At 40.2% G+C, this 25514-nt stretch overlaps 1 protein-coding gene across 4 annotated transcripts in view; it reads left to right on the top strand.

Moving 5' to 3' along the window:
• Positions 1 to 25514, top strand: part of RPN1 (ribophorin I) — an 88075-nt gene that overhangs the window by 34753 nt on the left and 27808 nt on the right. For all 4 annotated transcript variants that reach the window (XR_004957069.1, XR_004957068.1, XM_036244779.1 and 1 more), the window contains exons 4-5: positions 9530 to 9739; positions 10584 to 10776. Coding sequence is in view for 2 of the 4 variants with exons in the window: in XM_036244779.1 (XP_036100672.1) it covers positions 9530 to 9739; positions 10584 to 10776 (403 nt within the window). In the remaining 2 variants the exon portion in view is untranslated. The remainder of the gene's footprint in view (positions 1 to 9529; positions 9740 to 10583; positions 10777 to 25514) is intronic.

Here is a 25514-nt window from a genome sequence, read left to right on the forward strand (position 1 = left end):
TCTTTTGTTAATATTCACTCGAGGACATTCCTCCATTGGCTTTTAGATAGATTAGAAGGGAGGGAGGGAGGGAGAGAGAGAGAGAAAGAAAGAAACATCCATATGAGAGAGACACATAGATTGGTTACCTCCTACACGATCCCAACTGGGGCCAGGGATTGAACCTGCAACCCAGGTACATGCCCTTGACTGGGAATAGAACCCATACCCCTTCTGTCCATGTCCTGATACTCTAACTGCTTAGCCAGAGCAGTCAGTGTGGCACAGCCTCCTTGATCACCCCAACTGGGCACTTTACACCCTTCTCTTGTGACTGAGTCTTGATTGTTGTTGGCACATCAATGGCAAGGATTTACTCAGGCTAATCAGCTGCAAGGACTTGGCTGTGCCCCCTGACCACCAGCCTCTGACTACCTTGGAGCATCATCTATGCAAGGACCCACCACACAGAGCAAGACTTACTTCAACAGGACTCTGGAACCCACTGAGCCCACCCCTTGTGTTGCTTGTGGAGGTGGTTGGGTCATGGTACTTTGATGTGGTCTGAAGCTGTCCACTGGTTGAGTTTGCTCTGGGTTCTCCCAGGAGGCACAGGCCAAGGTCATCCACTGCCTGTCTTCTAAACCAGGGCTAGCTGTTGCTAGCGCCAGGTCTGGGGCCACTTAGGGACAGGTATGGGGCTCACAGAGGCCATATGCTGCTTGTTTGAGAGATTTTAGGAAAATCTGAAGCAAGAGCCAAGACAGGCCATTCCTATGGTGAAACCACTGGAGATAGCTTAGGTGGGCCCAGTATTTGGATGGGACAGGGCTTCAAGGAATCACCAGGGTGGGGCAAACAGTGTGAGCCACGTTCCTGGAGCCCCAGATACAGCTGGCCTCATGGGGGAATGGCTTTCCAAAAGAACTACGGCCCCCACTGGCATGTCTGTCCATATGTTGGAGAGAAAGCTGCTTCTCCAGTTCTCACCCCAATGCCAAACAATGAAGTTCTTCCCTGTATGTCTCTGGTGCCTTTCAAGCTGCCTCCCCCATGCTGGAGCCCAGAGGGAGCAAGTCCAAGTAGGTTGGTGCATGGGCTCTTTAAGAGGAACTTGAACTGCCTGAGCCTTGGCTGGTTTTGCTCAGTGGTTAGAGCATCAACCTATGGACCAAAGGGTTGTGGGTTTGATTTCTGGTCAAGGGCATGTACTTGGGTTGCAGGTTTGATCCCCAGCCCCATTGGGGTTATGTGGGAGGCAACCAATTGATGTGTCTCTCTCACATCGATGTTTCTCTCTTCCCCCTTCTCCTGTTCTGTTTCCCTCCCTCCCTTCCATTCTATCTAAAAATCAATGGAAAAATATCTTTTTATGGAAAAAATGAAGAGCTGCCTGGGATTCCAGCAGTTTTGGTCTTCCTCAGCCTCAATTCTCACTGGTTATTACAGCCAGAAGTTATGGGGACTCTCTTCCTGGCACTGGAACCCTGAGCTGGGGGGCCTGGTGTGGGGCTGGGATCCCTTGCTCTTTGAGAAGGACCTTCACAGCTCAGGTATCTCTCCTGATTTTTATCCACCACATGCGAGTGTGGGACCAGCCCTTCCGCGCTTCCGTTCCTTCTACCAGTCTCGATGTGGCTTCTTTAATTTTGTAGTTGTAGGACTTCCTTCAGCTTGATTTCAGGCAGTTCTGAATGATGGTTTTTCTGTAGTTTACTTATAATTTAGATGTGGTGGTGGGAGAAGGTGAGTACTATGTTTTCTTCCACCACCATCTTGAAGTAAAAGTTTTTAAATCTAAGCATATGAATGTTTTAATATCTGATGCTGTGGCCCGGCTGGTGTGGCTCAGTGGTTGAGTGTCAGTTCATGCACCAAGAGGTTGCTGGTTCGATTCCTGGTCAGGGCAGATGCCCAGACTGTGGGCCTGATCCCCAGGGGAGGACATGCATGCAGTGGCCAACCGCTGTTCTCTCTCAGTGATGTTTCTATGTCTCTCCCTCTCCCCTCTTCTCTCTCTAAAAATTAATAAAGAAAAATTATTTAAAAAAATGTTATGCTGTATATTACCAAATGTTTTGTTGTATTTTTAAATCCTCACTCGAAGACAAACTTAGAGAGAGGAAGAGAGAGAGAGAGAGAGAGAGAGAGAGAGAGAAAGAAAGAAAGAAATATGGGCAACATCAATTGGTTGCCTTCTGTGCATGTCCCAACTTTGAATTGAACCAGCAACCCAGGTATGTGCCCTGACTGGGAATTGAACTGTAACCTTGTGGTGGGCAGGACGATGCTTAACCAACTGAGTCACTCCAGCCAGGCTTGGCTAAATGGTTTTTAAAAAGATATAGCCAATTTGTTAATGGTTCCAGCAATATGAAACTGCTAGTTTCCCTATACCCTTGCCAATATTGTCATTAAATGCTATCAAATTGATTATGAAAGAAGATGAACCTTAAAAAAAAAAATCTAGTGATAGAGTGAGCAAATAAAGTAGCAAGAGCTAAAAGAATGAATAGAATATATCTTATCTTGTCCTTTTCATGGACTTCTTGGGAAAAAAGATTGTTTTTCTGGTCCTTGTCCTTTTAGATTCAATATCTGTAGGGTTCTAGGTGTGTATTCATGGAAGGATACTTGAGTTAGTTAATGACCAGAAACGCTTTTTAAGACAAATTTTAGTGATAAAATTGGCAAAGAAGTGGGGGAATTGCAAAGGTATCTTCTTAAATTTTCTTGGACTGCATTGGGAGGCAGTGCTTACTATGTAGAAGTACAAAGCCAGAACTTTTGAAGACCTCTTGCCACTTAGATTTATGACCTTGAACATGTCAATGAAAACTGCTAATTTTAGTTTTTTATTTTTATTTTTATTTGTAAAGTGGGGGATAAGTAGTACTTATTTTATTGTGTTATTTTGAGGATTAAATGAGATAATGCATTTATTTGGAGCTCATAAAAGATTGTCTGACACTTATATATTTAGCTCCATAAATGTTAACTAAAAGTGTGTTTCTTTTTTGAACTTTTCCAGGTAAGTCTTCTCCAGGTTAGAAAAATCCAGTAATGCTATGGATCATGCTTAATTTTAAATTTATTTGCTAGCTCATTGGAGATTGTCTTTATTAGATATTTCTTTTATTAGATCTTACATGTATTACCTTGTCAGAATTTTTCTTTCCTTACAATTTAAGTTTTTATTCATTTTAAAACTGAAAATTATTTTAAAAAGCAATTTAAAAGTTTATTGTAGAAATTTGAAAAATAAAAACTACCAGGAGAGAATTGACGGCGACTTCTAGACAGGATAGCAGAGTAGGTAAATGCTGTACTGCCTTTTCCTACAACCATATCAGAATTAAAACTAAATAGTAGAACAACCATCCTTTAGAACGACTTGGAGATTAGCTGAACAGAACTCCTATAACTAAGGGTATAAAGAAGAAGGCATGTTGAGCCCAGCTGGTGTGGCTCACTGGTTGAGCATCTACCCATGCACCAAGAGATTGCCGGTTCGGTTCCCAGTCAGGGCACATGCCTAGGTTGTGGCCCAGTCTCCAGTGGGGGGCATCCAGGAGGTGGCTGGTCGATGTTCTCTCACATTGATGTTTCTATCTCTTTCTCTCTCCCTTTTTCTTCCTCAAATCGATAAAGAAAAAATATTAACAACAACAAAAAAGGCATGTTGAGAGTCGTAGGAGATGGTCTGAGATGTAAAATGGGCTGGTCCCTCATATGTGGCAATAAAGATTTGGGAGGGATATCTGAGCTGTGGAGGTCCCTCCTGAGGTGCAAGGGCTCCCAGCCCCATACTGGGCTTCTCAGGCCAGGCCGCCAGTACAGGAAAGAGGAATCCCCAGAATATATGGCTGTGAAAAACATCAGGGATTGCCTGGTCAATGTGACTAAGTGGATTGAGCGTTGTCCCATGTACCAGGAGGTCACCAGTTGGATTCCCAGTCAGGGTACATGCCTAGGTTGCAGGCTTGATTCCCAGTGGGGTAGCATGCAGGTGGCAGCTGATGATGTTTCTTTCTCATTGATATTTCTATTTCTCCCTCTTCCTTCCTCTCTCTCTAAAACCAATAAAAACATATAAAAAACAGAAAATCATTAGGGATTCTGTCCAGGTAAGACTGAGGGCTTATTGGCTGGTAGACTCATTGACTGAGCTCCTTTGCAGGGATAGCAGCTCAAAAAATACCAGGGACATATGGAAAGGGACTGAATTGTCTGTCTTCAGGGTGAGGGCTGGAGAGATAGCTCTGGCTGGGGCTGAAGTGCTGGATGTGCCATTGTTTCTTTGTTTAGTCCTTCCTCCACCCAGCCAGCAGGTACAAACGTGTCAAATATGAGTCTCTATCAAACTCACTGTACCTTGGTGATTCCCTGAGAACCCAGTCCATTCAACAAGTGTACAGACTGGGAACCTCTTTCAGTGGCTGTTACTCATAAGTAGCTGGCCTACTATTCGCACTTCCCCAAAAATCTCTGAGAGGTCCATAAAGACCAACCAAACAGTGGCTGGCCTTAGCATGCCCTATACCTCTTACTAAATGACCCTAGTCTGGCACTACTGGCAGCTGGCCTTGGTTTGCAGCATAGCCACTCCCAGATACCTCCAAGCCCAGGATAGGCAGCTACCAACCACAGATCACTTTGTAGCTCCTAGCAAGTGGTCCTGGGCTAGGCACTGGCAGCAAATTACCTGGGTCTGTAATGGAACCTCTCCCAGGAGGCCCCAGAAATAATATTCCCTGTTAGCTAACTTCAAACCACACTAGAGTGCCACCCAATTAGCTCCACAAAGAACACAAAAGGTGTACTCAGCAGGCACCAGAGCCCTGATACAGCAAAATTCACTCTGTGGGGTCAGCCTCCCATAAACTATGTTTGTTGCAGTCATGGCCAGTTCTCACAGCCAGTCACCTTGAGGGTCAGTCCCACTCACTGATGTGCCAACAGCAATGAAGGCTCAACTCTAGCAGGAGGGCACACACCACCCATACATGGAATGCACCTGGAGCACCCTATTCAGGTAATCAGGGAGACTATGCCACTGGCTCCACAGGACACCTTACTACATAAGATCACTGTTCCAAGACTGGGAGATGTAGCAGATCTACCTTATTCATAAAAACAAACACAGGGAGGAAGCCAAAGTGAGCAATGAAATGTGTCCAAAAGAAACGGATAGGATAAAACTCCAGAAAAGGAACTAAGTGAAATGGATGCAAGCAGTTGACCAGATACAGAGTTCAAAACACTGGTTATAAGAATGTTCAATGGACTTAGGGGAAGAATAGATGAACTTAGTGAGAGTTTACAGAAGGAAATAGAAACCATAAAGAAGAACCAGTCAGAAATGCAGAATCCATTACATGGAATCAAGCAGATAAGACAAAACAGAGGGTAGAATCAGTGATTTGGAAGACAATGTAGCAGAAAACACCTAATTGGAACAATGAAAAGGAAAAGAACTTTAAGAAATGAGGATGGTTCTTCCTGACCAGGTAGTTCAGTTGGTTAGAGTGTGTTCCTGATACACCAAGGTTGAGGGTTCAATCTCTGGTCAGGGCACATACAAGAATCAACCAATGAATGCATAAATAAGTGGAACAGCGGATTGATGTTTCTCTCCAAAATCAATAAATTAAATAAAGAGAGGATAGGCCTCTGTCTGGTGTGGCTAAGTTGGTTCGAGCATTGTGCTGTACACCGGAAAGTCATAGGTTCAAATTCTGGTAAGGGCAAATACCTAGGTTTTGGGTTTGGTTCTTGATCTCCCTGGTTGGGGTGTGTACAGGAGACAGCTGATTAGTGTTTCTCACATAGATATTTCTCTCACCCCCTCTCTCTCTCCTCCCACCCTTCCTCCTCCCCTCTCCCTCCACCACTTACCCTCTCTCTAAAAAAATCAATGAAAGAAAAAATGAGGATAGTTTTGCCCTGCCTGGCTGATTCAGTTGGTTGGGGCATTGTCCTTTACACCCAAAGGTTGTGGGTTAAATTCCTGGTCAAGTCACATACCTAGGTTGCAGGTTTAATCCCTGGATGGGGCATGTATGGGAGGCAGCTGATCAGTGTTTTTCCCTCACATTGATATTTTTCTCTCTCCTCCCCCTTTCCTCTTTCTAAAGTCAATAAATGTGATTTTTTTAAAAAATGAGGATAGTTTAAGGGTCTTCTGGGATAACATTAAGCATAAACAATATTTGCATCATAGGCATACCAGAGGAGAAGAGCAAGAGCAAGGAATCGATAACTATTTGTATAAATAATAATGGAAAAGTTTCCTAACCTGGCAAAGGAAATGGACATACAATTTCAGTTAAGTGCCAGTAGCCCCGAACAAAATGAATCAACCCCAGGAGGCCCATACCAAGACATATCATTTAGAATCGTGGAGAAAGAACTTCTCAGAAAAGAAAAAGCTAAAGGAGTTCATCACCACTAAACCAATAGTACAAGAAATGTTAAACAGACTTCTTGAAGAAGAGGAGGAGGAAAGAGGGGGGCAGGAGGGATAAAAAATATGAATAGTAAAATGGTAATACCTACATACCTATCGATAATTACTTTAAATGCAAATGGATTAAATGCTTCTATCAAACGACAGGCTGGTTGAATGGATAAGAAAACCAGACCCATATGCATGTTGCCTACAAGAGACCCATTTCTGATGGAAAGACACACACAGATTGAAAGGAAAGAGATAGAAAATGTTTTATGCAAATGGAAATAAAAAAGCTGGGGCAGCAATACCTATATTAGACAAAATAGACTTTAAAACAAAGGATATGAAACTCAGCTGGTGTGGCTCAGTGGTTGAGCATTGACCCATGCACCAAGAGGTCACTGATTCGATTCCCAGTCAGGGCACATGCCCAGGTTGTGAGCCAAATCCCTTGTTGGGGGCACGCAGGAGGTGGCCAGTTGATGTTCTCTCTCATCGATGTTTCTCTCTCTCTCTCCCTCTCTCTCTCTCTCTCTCTCTCTCAAATCAATAAAGAAAAAAGTAAGAAATAAAGGATATGAAGAGAAAAAAGGACATTGCATAATGATAAAGGGATGAGTCCAACAAGAGGATGGATATAAATCATTTATGCACCCAATATAATAGTGCCTACTTACATAGAGAAAATATCGATGGACTTCATGGAAGAGATGACAAAATACAGTCATAGTAAGGGACTTTAATATCCCATTGATATCAATGGATAAATGTTTCCACACTGAAAGCAAGGAAACAGTGGCCATAAGTGACATACTAGATTTGATGGATTTAATTGATATTTTTAGAACATTTCACCCCAAAGCAGCAGAGTACATATTCTTTTCAAGCTCACATAGAACATTTTCTAGGATACACCACATGTTGGGGCACAAAACAAGTCTTAATAAATTGAAGAACACTGAAATAATGCCAAGCATCTTTGATCACCATGGTATGAAACTGGAAATCAATTCAGAAAAAAATACTGAAAAACACACAAACACATGGAGGCTACACAACATGCTGCTAAACAACAAATGGGTTAACAGCAAGATTAAGGAAGAAATCAGAAGATACCTTGAGACAAATGATAATGAAAAGGTGATGAACCATAATCTGTGGGACACAGTCAAAACAGTTCTGTGAAGGAAATTTATAGTATTAGAGAGACCTACCTCAAGAAACAAGAAAACTCTTAAATAAACAATCTAACCTTACAACTAATGGAACCTGGAAAAGAACAAAGCCCAAAGTGATTAGAAGGGAGGAAGTAATAAAGGTCAGAGTAGAAACAAATGAAATAGGCTCCAAAATTATACAAAATGCAATGAAACCAAGAACTGGCTCTTTGGAAGGATAAAAACAAAAGAAACCCCTGCTAAACTTTTAACCATACTCATCTCTCATCGATGTTTCTCTCTCTCTCTCCCTCTCTCTCTCTCTCTCAAATCAATAAAGAAAAAAGTAAGAAATAAAGGATATGAAGAGAAAAAAGGACATTGCATAGAAACTCAGCTGGTGTGGCTCAGTGGTTGAGCATTGACCCATGCACCAAGAGGTCACTAATTCGATTCCCAGTCAGGGCACATGCCCAGGTTGTGAGCCAAATCCCTCGTTGGGGAGGACCCAGATAAATACAATTAGAAATGGCCCTAGATGGTGTAGCTTAGTTGGTTGATCATTGTTTCATGCACCAAAAGGTTGTTCAATTCCCAGTCAGGGCACATGCCCAGGTTGCAGGCTTCATCCGTTGGTGGGGGGTGTGCAGGAAGCAGCTGATTGATGTTCCACTCTCACATTGATGTTTCTCTCTCTGTCCTTCTCCCTTCCTTTCTCTAAAAATCAATAAAAATATTTTAAAAAATCAGAAATGTGCCCTGGCCAGTTTAGCTCAGCAGTTAGAGCGTTGGCCTGTGTACTGAAGGGTCTCAGGTTCAATTACCGTTCAAGGGCATTTACCCGGGTTGCAGGTTTGATCCCCAGCTCTAGTTGGGGTCATGTGGGAGGCATCTAATCTATGTGTCTCTCTCAGATTGATGTTCTTCTCTCTCTTCCTCCCTCACTCACTCCCTTCCACTCTGTAAAAAATCAATGGAAAAATATCCTCAAGTGAGGATTAACCAAACAAACAAAAAATCAGAAATGAAAGAGAAGTGACAAACAACACCACAGAAACACAAAGAATTACAAGAAAGTACTAAGAAAAATTGTATGGCAATAAATTGGAAACCCTGGATGAAATGGATACATTTCTAGAAACATACAGTTTTCCAAAAGAATGAAAATCTGACCAGACTGATCACTACTAACGAAATTGAATCACGAAACAAAAAACTCCCAACAAACAAAAAATCCTGTAATGTATGGCTTCACAGGTGAATTTTACCAAACATTCAAAGAAGAATTATCATGTATCCTTTTAAAACTATTTTCAAAAGTTCAAGAGGAGGGAGGTTTTCAAGCTCATTTCATGAGGCCAGCATTATCCTGATTTCAAAACCAGATAGACAGTACAGAAAAAAGACAAAATTATAGGCCAATATCCGTAATGAGGTTAGATGCAAAAACTTCAACAAAATATTAGCTAGCACACTGAATTCAGCAATACATTAAAAAGATCATACCCATGATCAAATGGGATTTATTTCTGTGATACAAGATTGGTTCAATATCCACAAATCAATTAGATTAGACACCACATAAACAGAATGAAAGATGAAAACCATATCACATCAATAGATACAAAAAAGCTTCCTATGTGCATTGAGATTCTTATGTATTGCATTTAAGAATCTATTTTTTATTCTCTCAGTTGCTATAAGTAGAGTGTAGAAATTTTTGTTTTTAAGGCAAATGATATTTATGTTGGAACGAGTTTTGTATATCCTGTTTTTCTAATTAATTATATCATGAATATTTTCATATATTAAAACGTCTTAGTATGTATCATTTGAAAATGTTGTGTACATTAGATACATTATAATTTAACCATTCCATTGCTGTAGTCTCTAATCAATTTAGTTTGAACTTTAAACTACTTGTTTCCTTCCTCTGCAGGATACTTTTAAAGTACATTATGAGAACAACAGTCCTTTCCTTACTATCACCAGCATGATGCGAGTCATCGAGGTTTCTCACTGGGGTAATATTGCTGTAGAAGAAAATGTGGACTTGAAGCACACAGGGGCTGTGCTTAAGGGGCCCTTTTCACGCTATGACTACCAGAGACAGCCAGATAGTGGTATGTCCTCCATCCGTTCTTTTAAGGTATGGAGTGTTCAGCTTGGATGTGGGTAGAAACTATGACTTTGTCATAGCTGCTTTTTTGTTTACTTTTTGAAAGTAGCTAAATATGGACAGTTGTTTGAGATTGTTTGATGTTCAAGTGGTTGAGAGACAGGGTTAGAACCAAGAGAAAGAATCTTTAAAAAAAAAAATACCCTCCTTTATATAACTAGGCCATGTATTTTTAAAGAAAATTTGAATAATAGAGAAAGGAAAAAAATATTACCACTCATATACTAGTATTGCTGACATTTTAATATTTTTTCTTTTACACTGTTTTTAAAAAAAACATTTGATCATATTTTACATACAGTTTTGTATTTTTTGTCTTACAAATAAAATCTTATAAGCATTTTTATGTACTTGCATATTATAGAAGGGCTTGCTTATGAAAAATATATTACATTTTCTCTCCCTGATTATCAAAATATGCTTCCAGATTTGTAAGATACAATAAAGAATATTGTGTGGAGAAAACCCTTCTATAATCCTGACTATCATCTAGTTATTTGATGTAATTTCTTTCATATTTAGTTTCCTTCTGTAAAATAACTTTCAGGTGGTTTTTACCTTTGTTGTGTCTGCAGTATTCATAGAGCTAATTATGGTTCTCTGTTATTTATTTGTAGAAGAATTTGTCTATTTTTCGACCTTTTAGAGAAATAGATTCCATATATAGACATTTTAAAGCCTTGGGGGAAAAGTTAGATTTTTTAGGGGGTTTATAGTTTGGGGACTATTTGAATTGAGTAGTACTATGATGATCTTGGTGCAGAAAGTCCTTTTAGGTTTATTTCTTCTGAAAAAATTATGTTCACTCTTGCAGACCATCCTCCCTGCTGCTGCCCAGGATGTTTATTACCGGGATGAGATTGGCAATGTTTCCACCAGCCACCTCCTTATTTTGGATGACTCTGTAGAGATGGAAATCCGGCCTCGTTTCCCTCTTTTTGGAGGGTGGAAGACCCATTACATTGTTGGCTACAACCTCCCAAGCTATGAGTACCTCTATAATTTGGGTCAGTCTTAGTAGTAAGGAAGTAGAAAAGGGAAAGACTATTTTTTTCTTTAATTTCTTGCAGTCATTGTTATCATTTTTTTAAACAATTGCCAGTCCTTCTAGATGGAGAGAGAGAATACTCTCTTATCATTCTTTTTTTTTTTTTTTTAACTCATCTTTATTGTTGAATGTATTACAGATGTACCCCCCTTTTCTTCCCCATTGACCTCTTCCTCCCTAATCCCGCCCCCCTCCTGCCTTTCCCACACTATTGTCGGTGTTCATTGGTTATGCATATATGCATAGAAGTTCTTTGGTTAATCTCATCCCTTCCTCCCTTTTCCCTTCCCTTTGAGGTTCATCACTCTAACAACCAATTTGTACTTCTTATAATCTCTTTACCTTTTCACCCATCCCCCTGGCCCCCGCCCATCTGGCAAGCAACAAAAAGTTCTCTGTATGTATGAGTCTGCTTCTGTTCTGCCTGTTCATTTTATTTGTAGATTTAATTGTTGATAGACATGTACTTATTGCCATTTTATTGTTCATATTTTTGTTCTTCTTCAAGAAGACCCATCAACATTTCATATAATACTGGTTTGGTAGTGATGAACTCCTTTAGCTTTTTCTTGTCTGGGAAACTCTTGATATGTCCATCCATCCTAAATGATAGCTTTGCAAGATAGAGTAATCTTTCATCACCTTGAATATCTCTTGCCACTTGTTTCTGGCCTGCAGAGTTTCTTTTGAGAAATCAGTTGACAGTCTTATGGGAGCTCCTTTGGAGGCAACAAACTGCTTTTCTCTTGCTGCTTTTAAGATTCTCTCTTTGTATTTAACTTTTGACATTTTGATGATTATGTGTCTTGGTGTGGACTTCTGTGGGTTCATTCCGTTTGGGACTCTCTGTACTTCCTGCACTTGTATGTCTGTTTCCTTCACCAGGTTAGGGAAATTTTCAGTCATTATTGTTTCAAATAGGTTTTCAATTTCTTGCTCTCTCTCTTCTTCTGGCACTCCTATGATGCAAATGTTGGGACACTTGAAGTTGTCCCAGAGGCTCCTTACACTGTCCTCAATTTTTGGATTCTTTTTTCTTTTTGCTGTTCTGATTGGGTTTTTTTTTTTTTTTTTTTTACTTCCTTATATTTCAAATCAGTGGTTTGCTTCTTGGCTTTACCTACTCTACTATTGATCCCCTATAAATTATTATTTATTTTAGATAGTGCATCCTTCATTTCTGACTGGTCCTATTTATGTTGTTGATGTTCTCACTAAGTTCCTTGGAGGTCTCACTAAGTTCCTTGAATGTCTCACCAAGTTCCTTGAGCAACCTTATAACCTGTGTTTTGAACTCTGCATCTGATTGATTGCTTATCTCCATTTTCTTTAATCCTTTTCCTAGAGTTTTGTTCTTTTCTTTCATTTGGGACATGTTTCTTCGTCTCTTCATTTTGGCTGCTTCCCTGTGATTATTTCTATGTATTAGGTAGAGTTGCTACGTCTCCTAGGCTTCATAGGGTGGCCTATTGTTGTAGGTGTCCTGTAGGATCTAGTGGCACCGCCTCCTTGATCATCCCAGTTAGGCCCTTGAGGTGCACCCCTAGTGTGGAATGTACACCCTTCTTTTGTAATTGAGTCTTTTTATTTATTTATTTATTTATTTTTTTATCCTCACCCGAGGACATTTTCCCATTTTTTTTGTTCAGGTAGAGTGGGAAGGAGAGAGAGAGAGAGAGAGAGAGAGAGAGAGAGAGAGAGAGAGAGAGAGAGAAACATCAATGTGAAAGGAACACATCGAGTGGCTGCCACCCGCACGACCGACCAGGGCCGGGGACAAACTGCAACCGAGGTATGCGCCCTTAGCGGGAACCGAACCCGAGTCTCTCAGGACCGCAGGTCGACGCTCTAACCGCTGAGCCAAACCGGCCAGGGCTGTAATTGAGTCTTGATTGTTGTTGGCCCATCAGTGGGAGGGATGTACTCAGGCTGATCAGCTGGAAGGACTGGCTGTGCCCACTGCCCACTGGCCTCTGACTACCTTGGAGGATCAGCTGTGTAGGGGCTAACCACACAGAGCAAGACTTACTTCATCAATGCTCTCATACCCACTGAGTCCACTCATTAAGTGTGCCACTTGTGGAGGTGGTTGGATGGTGGTGTTTCAGTGTGGTCTGAAGCTGTCCACTGGGTGTGCTGGCTCTGGGGCTAGGTCAGTTACTGCCTGTATTCTATCTGGGGCCACCTAGCATAAACTACAATGAGATCTGCAGATGGCTGCTTCTTGTGCTGGGCTTGCAGGTGCTTAGGAAGAGCCAAGTTGGGAACCAAGACTGGCTGCTTCTAGTGCCAGGCCTGAGGCCACTTAATGAGAGGTATGGGGCTTGCTGATATCCAATGCTGCCAGTTTGAGAGATTTTAGAAAACTCTGAAACAGGATCCAAGATAGGCCAATTCTATGGTAAAGCCTTTGGAAACAGCTTGGGTGGGCCCAAAATTTGGGTGGGGCAGGGCCTCATGGAATCACCAGGGTGGGGCAAACAGTATGCGCCAGATTGCTAGAGTCCCAGATATGGCGGCTGTCTGCTGCCTCAGGGAAGGGCTCACCAAAGCAAGTCAGCCTCCACCAGTACCTGCCAGCACCTTTGTCCAGGAGAGAGTCGCCTATCCAGCCCTTGGCCCAAGGCTAAACAGCTCAGTTCTTCCTTGTATGTCTCTGGCGCCCCTCAGCCTGCCTCCCCTCTGAGCTTAGAGGGAGTGAGTTCAAGTAAATCTATGCTTGGGCCCTTTAAGAGGAGCTACCTGGGGCTCCAGCAGCCTCAGCATCCCTCAGCCTCAGTTCCCGCTGGTTTTTCCAGCCAGAAGTTATGGGGACTTGTCTTTCTGGCACTAGAACCCTGAGGTGGGTGCCTGGTGTGGGAAGTGACCCTTGATTCCTCAGGGAGGACCTTCCCAGCCGAAGTGTCCCTCCTGATTTTTCTCCTCCATACCTGGGTGTGGGACCAGCACATCTGTGCCTCCTCCCCTCCTACCAGTCTCAGTGGGGTGGCTGCTTTAATTTCGTAGTTGTAGGACTTCCATTCAGCTCGTTTTCAGGCAGTTCTGAATAATGGTTATGTTGTAGTTAGTTATAATTTTGATGTGGTTGAGGGAGGAGGCGAGTACTGTGTTTACCTACGCCGCCATCTTGTGTCTTATCATTCTTAAAAAGGCTGGAATATCAGGAACAACTTTTCATGGGTGAGTGCAAATTGCTATTATAAAGGTAATATGGTGCATAATGTAATCAATTTAAACAGTAAAACTCCTTATCTCCAGTTCAATTATAACAGGATGGAACTGCTTAAATTTTTTTATTTTGACTTTTAAAAAAAATTAAAATTCAGAGAATAGTAAACACTTTTATACAAGCACCCAGAACTAATATAAACATTTTGTCATATTTTCTTCAAGTCTTTCTTGTAAAAGCTTTTTAATACAAAATAAAATATAGAAAATCACACAATTATAGCTCAGTAAATTATTGTAAGAGGAATACCTGGTACCCGTTATTCAGGTCAACACATTAAAATGTGCCAGCTCCTCAAAAAGCCCTCTATGTAAATCTTCCTTCCTCAGAATAGTAATCACCATCTTGACTTTTAGTTACCACTTTCTTGAATTTCTTCATAGTTTTATCATCCAAAAATACATCTTTAGATACTCTAGTTTTACACTTTTCAAAGAATTTGATTTGTCTTATCAGTCTCCATTAATCCATAGATTCCTATTCTGTTTCTTTTACAGTTTATTTGTTGGAGAACTTGAGTCCCCTTATAGTGTAATCTGGAGTCTGGATTTTGCTGACTGCTTACTCAGTGCAATTTAACATATTTCTGTCTTCTATATATTTTTTTTCTTTTTTATTCTCACCTGAGGACATTTTTTGCATTTATCTCCAGACAGAGTTTGGTGGGGGTGGGGGGCTAGAGAGAGAGAGAGAGACAGACATTGATGTGAGAAAGATACATCAACTGGTTGCCACCCACATGACTACCCTGGGGCTGGGGACAAACTGCAACCGAGGTATGTGCCCTTAGCGGCTACCGAACCCGGGAATCTGGTCCACCGGCCGTGTCTTCTATATTTTTTACAAATTGACAGCTGTCCCTGGAGGCTTGATTAGTCTCAGGTTTGATTCCTTTAGCAACACTCAGATGATTATGTGTTCTTTCATTAAAAGGTATGCAATAAGTAGTGTCTCATGTCTTCTTTAGTGATGCTCAGTGCCTAGATTCTAGTACTTTACTGGGGATTGCAAATTACTGATCTAATTATAGCATTTCTTTTTCATTTATTAGGTGGATTTATTTATTTATTTAAAAAAAAATTTTTTTTATCCTTACCCAAGAGCATTTTTTTTTTTTTTTTCATTTATCTTCAGAAAAAGCGAGAGGGAGAAAGGGAGAAAAGAGAGAGAAACATCAATGCAAGAGAGAAACATCGAGTGGCTGCCACCCACACTGAGGTACGTGGGAACCAAATCCGGGACTCTCTGGTCCGTGAGCCGAGGCTCTAACTGCTGAGCCAAACCAGACAGGGCAAAAAAATTTTTTTCTTTTCTTTATTGATATTAGAGAGAGAGGGGAAGGGAGAGAGCGCTACAACATCAATGAGAGAGATCATTGATTGGTTGCCTCCTGCTTGCCCCCCACTTGGGATCAGGCCCACAGCCTGGACATGTGCCCTGACTGGGAATTGAACTGGTGACCTCTTGGTGCATGGGTCAATGCTCAACCACTGAGTCACACCAACCGGGCTGTTAAGTGAATTTATAAGGAGACATCTCACCTTATCTATTCTTAGCTTTCCCAGTGTTGCTTCCAGTTCATATAGAAAAGACAGGATAAATATTTGATTCTTTTCCTTTTATTTACTAAGTGACCAATGAGGTTTTTGTTTTTGAATTATTATATATGTACAGATTTAAGCATTTTATGGGTTTTATTCCTTTTCAGAGATTATCCTTATTGGTGCTCAGATTCTCTCACTTTTAGCCACTGAGCACCTTTTCAGATTAGGTTGCTAAATTTTTAATTTAATTATAATTTGTTTTGTTAATCCTCACCCAAGGATATTTTTTACATTAATTTTTTTAGAGAGAATAGTGGGGAGAGAGGGGGAGAGAGAGACATACACATCAGTTGGTTGCCTCCCGCATGACCCCAACTGGGGCCAGGTTTTGAACCTGCAACTCAAGAACGTGCCCTTGAGCAGGAATTGAACCCGCTACCCTTTGGTCCATGGGCCGACACTCCAACCACTGAACCAAACCAACCAGGGCCCGAATTATTTTTACATGACACTAGTGAGTCTATTAGCTTCCTGGCTATCTTTTTTTTTTTTTTTTTTTTATCCTCACCCGAGGACATTTTTCCATCTTTTGTACAGACAGAGTGGGAGGGAGAGAGAGGAAGAGAGAGAGAGGGAAACATCGATGTGAAAGGGACACATCGAGTGGCTGCCACCCGCACGACCAACCAGGGCCGGGGACAAACTGCAACCGAGGTACGTGCCCTTAGCGGGAACCTAACCCGGGTCTCTCCGGACCGCAGGCGGATGCTCCAACCGCTGAGCCAAACCGGCCAGGGCGCTTCCTGGCTATCTTATGAAAAGGCATTCCTGGCTCAACTTGTATATTTTCTGTTCCACACCTGGAATCAGCCTTTTTTCATTGATGCTATAGTTTCTTCTAGCGATAAAAAGGTATTTGAAGACCAAACTCTGAGAAATTAGAATACTCGTTGCTCTTAAGTTGGTTAATTTCTAGGCCTTTTCAGTTACCAAGAGCTAGGTATGTATTATCTCTATATTTAAAAATGTATATGAATTCATGCAGTTACATATAGTATGACCTATAGAGATTTTGCTTTTATATTTTATCTATATCTAATTCCATTTTGAGAATCCTGATTGTGGAGGATATGGATGATAGAATTAGAATATTTCATAATTGTTTTATTCCACACCTAATATACAGCAGTGAACAAAAGTAGTCATTCTACCACTTCCTATATGATTACTGAAGGGTTAATTTTTTTTCTTCTATTTTGATTATTTTTTAAAATTTATCTTTATTGTTGAAAGTATTATAGATGTCCCTACTTTTTCCCCCCCAATGACACCCTCCTTCCCATTCCCACCTCCTGCATCCTTCCATCCTGCCCCTTGCCTTCACCACACTGTTGTCTGTATCCATTGGTTATGCATATATGCATATAAGTTCTTTGGTTTATCTCTTCATGCCTACCCCTTCCCTCTGAGCTTTGTCAGTCTATTCCCTCCTTCCACGTCTCTGAATATATTTTGTTCTTCAGCTTTTTTTGTTCAATATATTCCACAAATAAGTGAGATTACATGATATTTGTCTTTCTCTGACTGGCTTATTTCTTTTAGCATAATACTCCCCAGGTCCCTCCATGTAATCTCAAAGGGTAAGAGATCTTTCTTTCTTAGAGCTGCATAGTATTCCGTTGTGTAAATGTACCACAGCTTTTTTTCAACTTGTCTATTGTTGGACACATGGGCTATTTCCAGATCTTAACTATTATAAATAGCACTGCTATAAACATAGAAATGCATATATTCTTCCTGATTGGTATTTCAGGCTTCTTAGGATATATTCCAAGGAATGGGATCACTGGGTTAAATGGCAGTTCTATTTTTAATTTTTTAGGAAACATTATATTGTTTGGCAAAGTGGCAGTAACAGTCTGCATTCCTACCAGCAGTGTATTAGAGTCCCCTTTTCTGCACATCCTTGTCAGCACTTGTTATTTGAGAATTTTTTGATGGCAGCCATTCTGGCAGGTGTGAGGTGGTACCTCATAGTCATTTTAATTTGCATCTCTCTGATGTTTAGTGACGTTAAACATTTTTCATATGTCTCCTGGCTATTTGTATGTCCTGTTTGGAGAAGTGTCTATTCACATCTTCTGTTCAGTTTTTAATTGGCTTGTCTTCCTTTTGTTGAGTTGTATGATTACTTTATATATTTTGGAAAATAACCCTTTATCCGATGTATCTTTGGCAAATATATACTCCCATACAGTGCATTCCCTTTTCATTTTGATGCTGGTTTTTTTTGTTGTGCATAAGCTATTTAGTTTGATGTAGTCCCATTTATTTTTTCCTTTGTTTCTCATGACTGAGGCAATGTGTTGGTGAAAATTCTTCTACATGTGATGTCTGAGATTTTGCTACCTACATTTTCTTTTAGAATTTTTATGGTTTAATGAGTTACATTTAAGTCTTTTATCCATTTTGAGCTTATTCTTATGTATGGTGTAAGTTGATGATCTAGTTTCAATTTTCTCAACACCATTTATTGAAGAGACTGTCTTTACTTCATTGTATGCTCTTGCTTCCCTTGTCAAATATTAGTTTAGCATAATATCTTGGGTTGATTTCTGGGTTCTTGTTCTGTTCCATTGATCTATGTGCCTGTTCTTGTGCCAATACCAAGCTGTTTTGCAATGACTTTGTAGTACAACCTGATAAGCGGAATTGTGATCCCTTCAATTTTGTTCTTTTTTTCAAGATTGCTGTGGTTATTTGGGTCTTTTTTGGTTCCATATCAACTTTTGGAGTTTTTGTTCTAGATCTGTGAAATATGCTGATTATTTTAATAGGGATTGCATTGAATCTATAGATTGCTTTGGGTAGTATAGGCATTTTAATGATGTTGTTTCTTCCAATCCATGAACATGGTGTATGCTTCCACTTTTTTATATCTTCCTCTGTTTCTTTTTCAATGTCTTGTAGTTTTATGAGAACAGGTCTTTAACCTCCTTGGTTAAGTTTATTTCTAGGTATCTTAATTTTTTTTATTGCAATGTTAAATGGGATTTTTAAATTTTCTCTTTCCGAGTGTTCATTACTGGTTTATAAAAATGCCACTGATTTCTGGATGTTAATTTTGTATCCTTCTACTCTTCTAAATTCATTCATGAAATCTAGTAATTTTTTGATGGAGTCTTTAGGTTAATGTACAATAAATATCACGTCCTCTGCAAATAATGACAGTTTCACTTCCTCCTTTTCAATTTGGTTGCCTTTTATTTTTTTCTCCTTTTCTGACTGCTGTGGCTAAAGACTTCCAGCATTATGTTGAATAAGAGTGGTGAAAGCAGACATCCCTGTCTTGTTCCTGTTTTTAAGGGAAATGCTTTTAATTTTTGCTCACTGAGTATGGTGTTGGTTGTAGGTTTGTCATATATGGCCTTTATTATGTTGAAGTATGATCCTTTTATTCCCACTTTGCTGAGAGTTTTTTAAATAAAAAATGGGTGCGATTTTGTCAAATGTTTTTTCAGTATTTATTGATCATATCATATGATTTTTAGCTTTCATTTTGTTGACGTGGTGTATCACATTTATTGTTTTGCAAATATTGTACCAGCCTTGCATCCTTCAGAATAATCCCACTTGGCCGTGGTGAATAATTTTTTAAATATATTGATGGATCTGATTTGCTAATATTTTGTTGAGGATTTTGGTGTCTATTTTCATCAAGAATATTGTCCTGTAATGTTCTTTCTTTCTAGTGTCTTTATCTGATTTTGGAATTAGGATTATGCTAGCCTCATAAATAAAGCTTAGAATTCTTCCTTCCTCTTAAATTTTTTAGAGTAGTATGAGGATAATACGTGTTAATTGTACTTTGAATGTTTGGTAAAACTCTCCTGTAAAGCCATCTGGACCCAGGCTTTTCATTGTTGGGAGTTTATTGATTACATTTTCAATTTTCTTAGTTGTTTTTGGTCTGTTCAGGTTTTTTGACTCCTCCTGGTTGAGTTTTGGAAGACTATGTGCTTTTAGGAATTTGTTCATTTGGCCTAGTTTGTCCAATTTGCTGGCATATAATTGTTCATAGTATTTTCTTACAGTCCTTTGTATTTCTGTGGTGTCAGTTATTACTTGTTTTGTTTCTGATTTTACTTATTTGAGTACTCGTTTATTTTTTTCATGAGTCTGGCTAAAAGTTGATCAATCTTGTTTATCTTTTCAAAAGAACCAGCTCTTGGTTTCTTTGATCTATTGTGTGTGTGTATATATATTTTAATCCTCACTTAAGGACATTTCTCTATTTATCTTCAGATAGACAGGTAGGGAGCTAGGGAGGAAGACAGAGAGAAACATCGATGTGAGAGAGATACAACTGGGGCCAGGGACAGACTGAAACTGAGGTATGTGCCCTTAACAGGAACCGAACCCAGGACTCTTGGGTCTGTGAGCTGATGCTCTAACTGCTGAGCCAAACCGGCCAAGGCTGTTTTATATTTTTTTTTAGTCTCTGTTATTTATTTCTGCTCTGATCTTTATTATTTCCTTCCTTCTACTTTGGGTATTTCTCTTTGTTCTCTTTCTAATTATTTAAGTTGTAGGGTTAGATAGTTTATTAGAAATTATTCTTGTTTCTTGAGGTAGGCCTATAATGCTATGTGCTTCTCTCTCAGGACTGCTTTTACTGTGTCTCATAGATTTTGGGTTGTTGTTTGTTCATTTTCATTAGTTTCCAGGAAGTTTTTTTATTTCTTCCTTAATCAATTGGTAACTCATTCATTCTTTAATAACATGCTATTTAGCCTCCATGTATTTGGATGTTTTTGAATATTTTTATTGTAATTGATTTCTAGTTTCATACCATTGTGATCTGAGAAGATGCTTGATAAGATTTCAATCTTTTTGTCTTATAGAGGCTTCTGTTTGTGTCCTAACATGTGGTCTGTCTTTGAGAATGTCCCATGTGCACTTGAGAAGAATGTATATTCTGCAGCTTTGGGGTGAAATGTTCTGTAAATATCAATAAAATTCGTCTGATCTAGCCCTGGCTGGTTTTGCTCAGTGGTTAGAGTGTCGGCCTGTGAACGGAGAGTCCCAGGTTCGGTTTCTACTAAGGGCATGTACCTCGGTTGCAGTTTGTCCCCAGCCCCAGTAGGGGTTGTGTGGGTAGCAACCACTTGATGTGTCTCTATCACACTGATGTTTCTCTCTCTCTCTTTCTCCCTCTCTATCTGAAGATACATGCAAAAATGTCCTCAGGTGAGGGGAAAAAAAAATTCATCTGATCTAGTATGTTGTTCAGGGTCTCTGTTTCCTTTTTAATTCTTTGTATAAAAGATCTTTCCTGTGATGTCAGTTGGGTGTTAAAGTCCCCTACTATGATTGTATTTTTGTCTCTCCCTTGAAGTCCTCCAGAAGTTTTTAAATACATTTTGGTGCTCCTGTTTTGGGTGCATATATATTTACTAGGGTTATATTCTCTTGTTGGATTGATTCTTTTAATATTATGTAGTGACCTTCTTTGTCTCTTATTATAGCCTTCATTTTGAAGTCTGATCAGATATTAGTATTGCTACCCAGGTTTTGTTTTTCATTACCATTTGCATGAAAAGTATTTTCCATTCCTTCACTTTCATACTGTGTGAATCTTTTGTTCTGAGGTGGGTGTCTTGTAGGCAGCATATATATGGCTCATGTTTTCTTATCAAATCAACTACCCTACCTTTTGATTGGAGCATTTAAGCCATTTACACTTAAGGTTATTATTGATAGGTACTTATTTGTTGCCATTTTTATAGTTTATGCTTGTGTTTGTTTTCCTCTCTCTATTTCTTCTTTTTCTTACAGTATTCCCTTGAGCATTTCTGGCAGTGGTGGTTTGCTGGTAGTAAACTTTTTTAGCCTTTTTCAGTCTGTGAAGCTCTTTATTTCACCTTTGATTTTGAATGATAGCCTTGGTGGATAGAGTAGTCTTGGATTCAGTCCCTTGCTTTTGATTACTTTGTATACTGCATGCCACTCCTTTGTAGCCCGCAGTGTTGAGAAGTAAGCTGACAGTGGAATGGGAGCTCTCTTTCTGTCTCTCTCTTGCTGACCTTAAGAGTCTCTTCATATCTTTAACATTTGCCATTTTAATTATGATGTGAAGAAGTGTGGGTCTCTTTGGGTTCATCTTGATAGAAACTTTTGGGATGTATGTGACTTTTTCCTTTGCCAAGTTAGGGAAGTTTTCTGTCATTATTTCTTCAAACAGGTTCTTTGTATCTTTCTTCAATTCTTCTTCTGGTACTCCTATGATGCGAATATTGCTATGTTTCTTGTTGTTCCAAAGCTCCCTTAAAGTCTCCTGCTTTTTAATTTTTTTTTAAATGGTGCTCTAATTGGGTGTTTTTTTTCTACCTTGTCTTCTACCTTGCCAATTCTGTCTTTAGCTTCTTCTAATGCACTACTGAATTCTTCCATGGTATTTTTTTTTAAGTCAAAATTTTTAAAAATATATGTTTTTATTGATTTTTTTAGTGAGAAAGGAAGGGAGAGAGAGATAGAGACATTGGTGTAAGAGAGGAACATCAGTCGCCTGCCTCCTGCACGCCCCTTACTGGGGATCGAGTCTGCAACCCATGCATGTGCCCTGACCAGGAATTGAACTTGGACTTCTCAGTTCACTGAGTCACACTGACCAGGCTTTCCATGGTATTTTTCATTTCAGTGATGTTATACTTTATTTCCACGTGATTTTTAATCATAGGTCTTACGTCTGTTTTTCATGCTGATGTAATTTCTACTGAATTTTTTATAATTTTATTAAGTTACTTGTAATTCTCACTAAATTGTTTGAGCCCCCTTAAGACCATTACTTTAATTCTTTGTGTGACAAACTGCTTGCCTCTATTTCATGTAGTTCCTTTTCTGGTGATTTCTCCTTTTCTTTTATTTAGGTGTTGTTTCTTTGTCTCACCATTTTATCAGTCTAGTAGTTTGGGCCAGGTGAGGCATATTGGGACACGTAGGAAAGTCAGTGTATATCTTATAAGACTGCCATGCCTCCCAGTTGTGGTAGAGTGGCCTTTTTGTGGCACCCAGTGGAGTAGTCTTCCTGATCTTCTAAGATGGGTGCTCTAGCAATGACCCTTGTGTAGGTTGTGTGCGCGCTCCTGTTTAATTTGCATCTTGAGTGCTGTTGTCCATTTGTGGGTGGGCTCAACCCTTAGGGTTGTTGACTGTGAGTCTTAACCCCAACCCTGTCATGCCAACTGTTAATATTTGTGCTGACAGAAGAAAACAAGGCAAAACCAGACCAAACCATAAAGAAGCTGAAAAAAATTTCTGCAGCAACAATAAGAAAAGCAACAGCCTCAACAAAAAGATTAAAAGACAAGCAAATAAACAAAACACACACACACACACACACACACACACACACACACACACAATACTAGAAGGTGCTGAAGTAAAATAATTAGAGGGGGAAAAAAAGGATATGAAAGTAAAGAAGGCAAGGCAAAACCAGACCTAATCAAAAAACGCCTGAAAAAAATATTAGCAACAACATTGATACAAGCAATGGTCTCAAAAAAAGATTGAAAGACAAACAAACAGAACACACACACACACACACACACACACACACACACAATTATTAGGAGGTGTGAGAGTAAAAGAATTAGAGGAGGGGGGAAAAAGACTATGAAAGCAAAAAAAGCAGAGACCAGAAATAGGGTAAGTATAAAAAAATAAAAGAAAATAATGAATGAAATAATAATAATAATAATTTTAAAAATTAATAATGCTAAATAAAATATAGAATAGGAAAGTTAAAAAGGAAAAGAGAGGAAATGAATTTTAATTAGAAATGAAAATTGCCCTGGCTGGTTTGGCTCAGTGGTTGGAGTGTCGGCTCATGGACCAAAGAGTTGTGGGTTTGATTCCAGTCAAGGGCATATACCTCGACTGTGGTTTGATTCCCCAGCCCTGGTCGGGATCCTGTGAAGGCAACCAATCCATGTATCTCTCTCACATCAATGTTTCTTTCTCTCTCCCCTCCCTCTCTCCTACTATCTGAATATCCTCTGGTAAAGATTAAAAATAATAAAAATAAAAAATACACAAAATAGCATCACCACCACAACAAAAAATACCTTGGATCTGCTATTTGTGGAGTTCATTGGATTTTCTCTGTTGTGGTTGGATCTGGCCTCTTGGTGTGTGCGTCCCTGCCCTCTTGCAGTTCTCTGATGCAGGCCAAGGTGAATTGCTGTTCCTACCTGGCCCTGGACCACCTGTTTGAAGCTCTGCAGGGTGGGACCCCAAGTAATATGGTGGGTGGGGCTTCCCTCACCCAGACTCTGAGTCTATGTTTCAGGGCTCGCTCCTTGAGTGTACTTACTTGTTTTTGGCTTTTTTTCCTTCTCCCATAGCACTGGGCTCTATGGGATATCAAGTCAGGTCAGGATGGCTTAAACAGATTTGCCTTGAGGGTGATGCCCGGCAGGCATTTGCTTTCTCTCCTTCCAGTGCCTCAGCTCTTCCTGGGTTGCTGGCATCCCCTGGTTGCCACTCTAAGCAGGGGAGGACAGGAGGAAAAAACCACCATGCTTGGCTCTCTAATCTTTCAGTTTGGCTACCTCTCACTGGGCGGGGCTTCTTCCCAGGCTCCCACCCAGCTAGACTTCCAAATCTTCAGTGCCCCCAGGCCCAACTGCTGGAGTGCCAGTTCCAGCCTAGAGCTGTTCCACTGGTGGGGGAAGGGATGCCTCCTTTTCACTCTAGGTGGAAACTATTAGGCCTCTTTCCTGGGCACTCACTAGCCCCCATTAAAGTTCTTTCAGTGAATAATTGGCCCCTCAGATTCACTTCTGGGTAATCCGTTCAGACCCCTCAGGTCTGCAGTTGTGCTTTGTGGTCGCTCCCATCAACCACAGCCAGGGCAAGCTTCCCAGGTTGGTGGTGTAACCAGGCATTCGCTTTTAGCCTGGGATAGTGCTGTCTTGAGTCTCCCCAGAGGGCCGAATTACCTCTGATTCCCACTGTCAGATGCTACACGGGCTCCCCTTCCCTTCTCTGTTGCTCTTGTTTGGGGCTCTTTCTACCTGATTACAGGGGGAAGGAGCTGCACTGCTACACCTTCCCTTCATCTTCCCAGTTGGCTTACCCACTCCGTGTCGTCTCATGTCCCGTCTCTGCGCTCCCCACTTGCAGTATGTCCAATCAGTTATTTTCAGGTGGTTTTTCTTCTCTTTTTTCTAGTTATATATATATTTTCTTTCTTTCTTTAATTAATTAATTTTTGTTACAGCTGTTTCTCCTTTTCTCCCCATTGACACCCTCCTCCCATTCCCGCCCAACCCCAGCATTGTTGTCTGTGTCCATTGGTTATGCTTATATGCATAAGTCTATGGTTTATCGCTCCCTTCCCCCTCTGCCCGCCTCCTCTGAAGTTTGTTGGTCTGAGTCCCACTTCTATGTCTTTGGGTCTGTTTTGTTCATCACCTTATTTTGTTTATTATGTTCCACAAATAAGTGAGATCATGTGATACTTGTCTTTCTCTGACTGGCTTATTTTGCTTAGCATAATGCTCTCCAGGTCCCTCTATGTCGTCTCAAAGGATAAGAGATCTTTCTTATAGCTGCATAGTATTCCATTGTGTATGTGTACCACAGTTTTTTTATCCACTCATCTGTTGATGGACACTTGTGCTGTTTCCAGATCTTAGCAGTTGCAAATAGAGCTGCAATGACCATAGGGGCACATATATTCTTTCTGATTGGTGTTTCAGGCTCCTGAGGATATATTCCTGGAAGTGGAATCACTGGGTCAAATGGCAGTACAATTTTTAATTTTTTGAGGAAATACCGTATTGATTTCCATAGTGGCTGCACCAGTCTGCATTCCCACCAACAGTGTGCTAGAGTCCTCTTTTCTCCACACCCTTG

This window comes from Molossus molossus, unplaced genomic scaffold, assembly GCF_014108415.1.
Source record: "Molossus molossus isolate mMolMol1 unplaced genomic scaffold, mMolMol1.p scaffold_m16_p_6, whole genome shotgun sequence".
In the NCBI taxonomy this organism is placed as follows: Eukaryota; Metazoa; Chordata; class Mammalia; order Chiroptera; family Molossidae; genus Molossus; species Molossus molossus.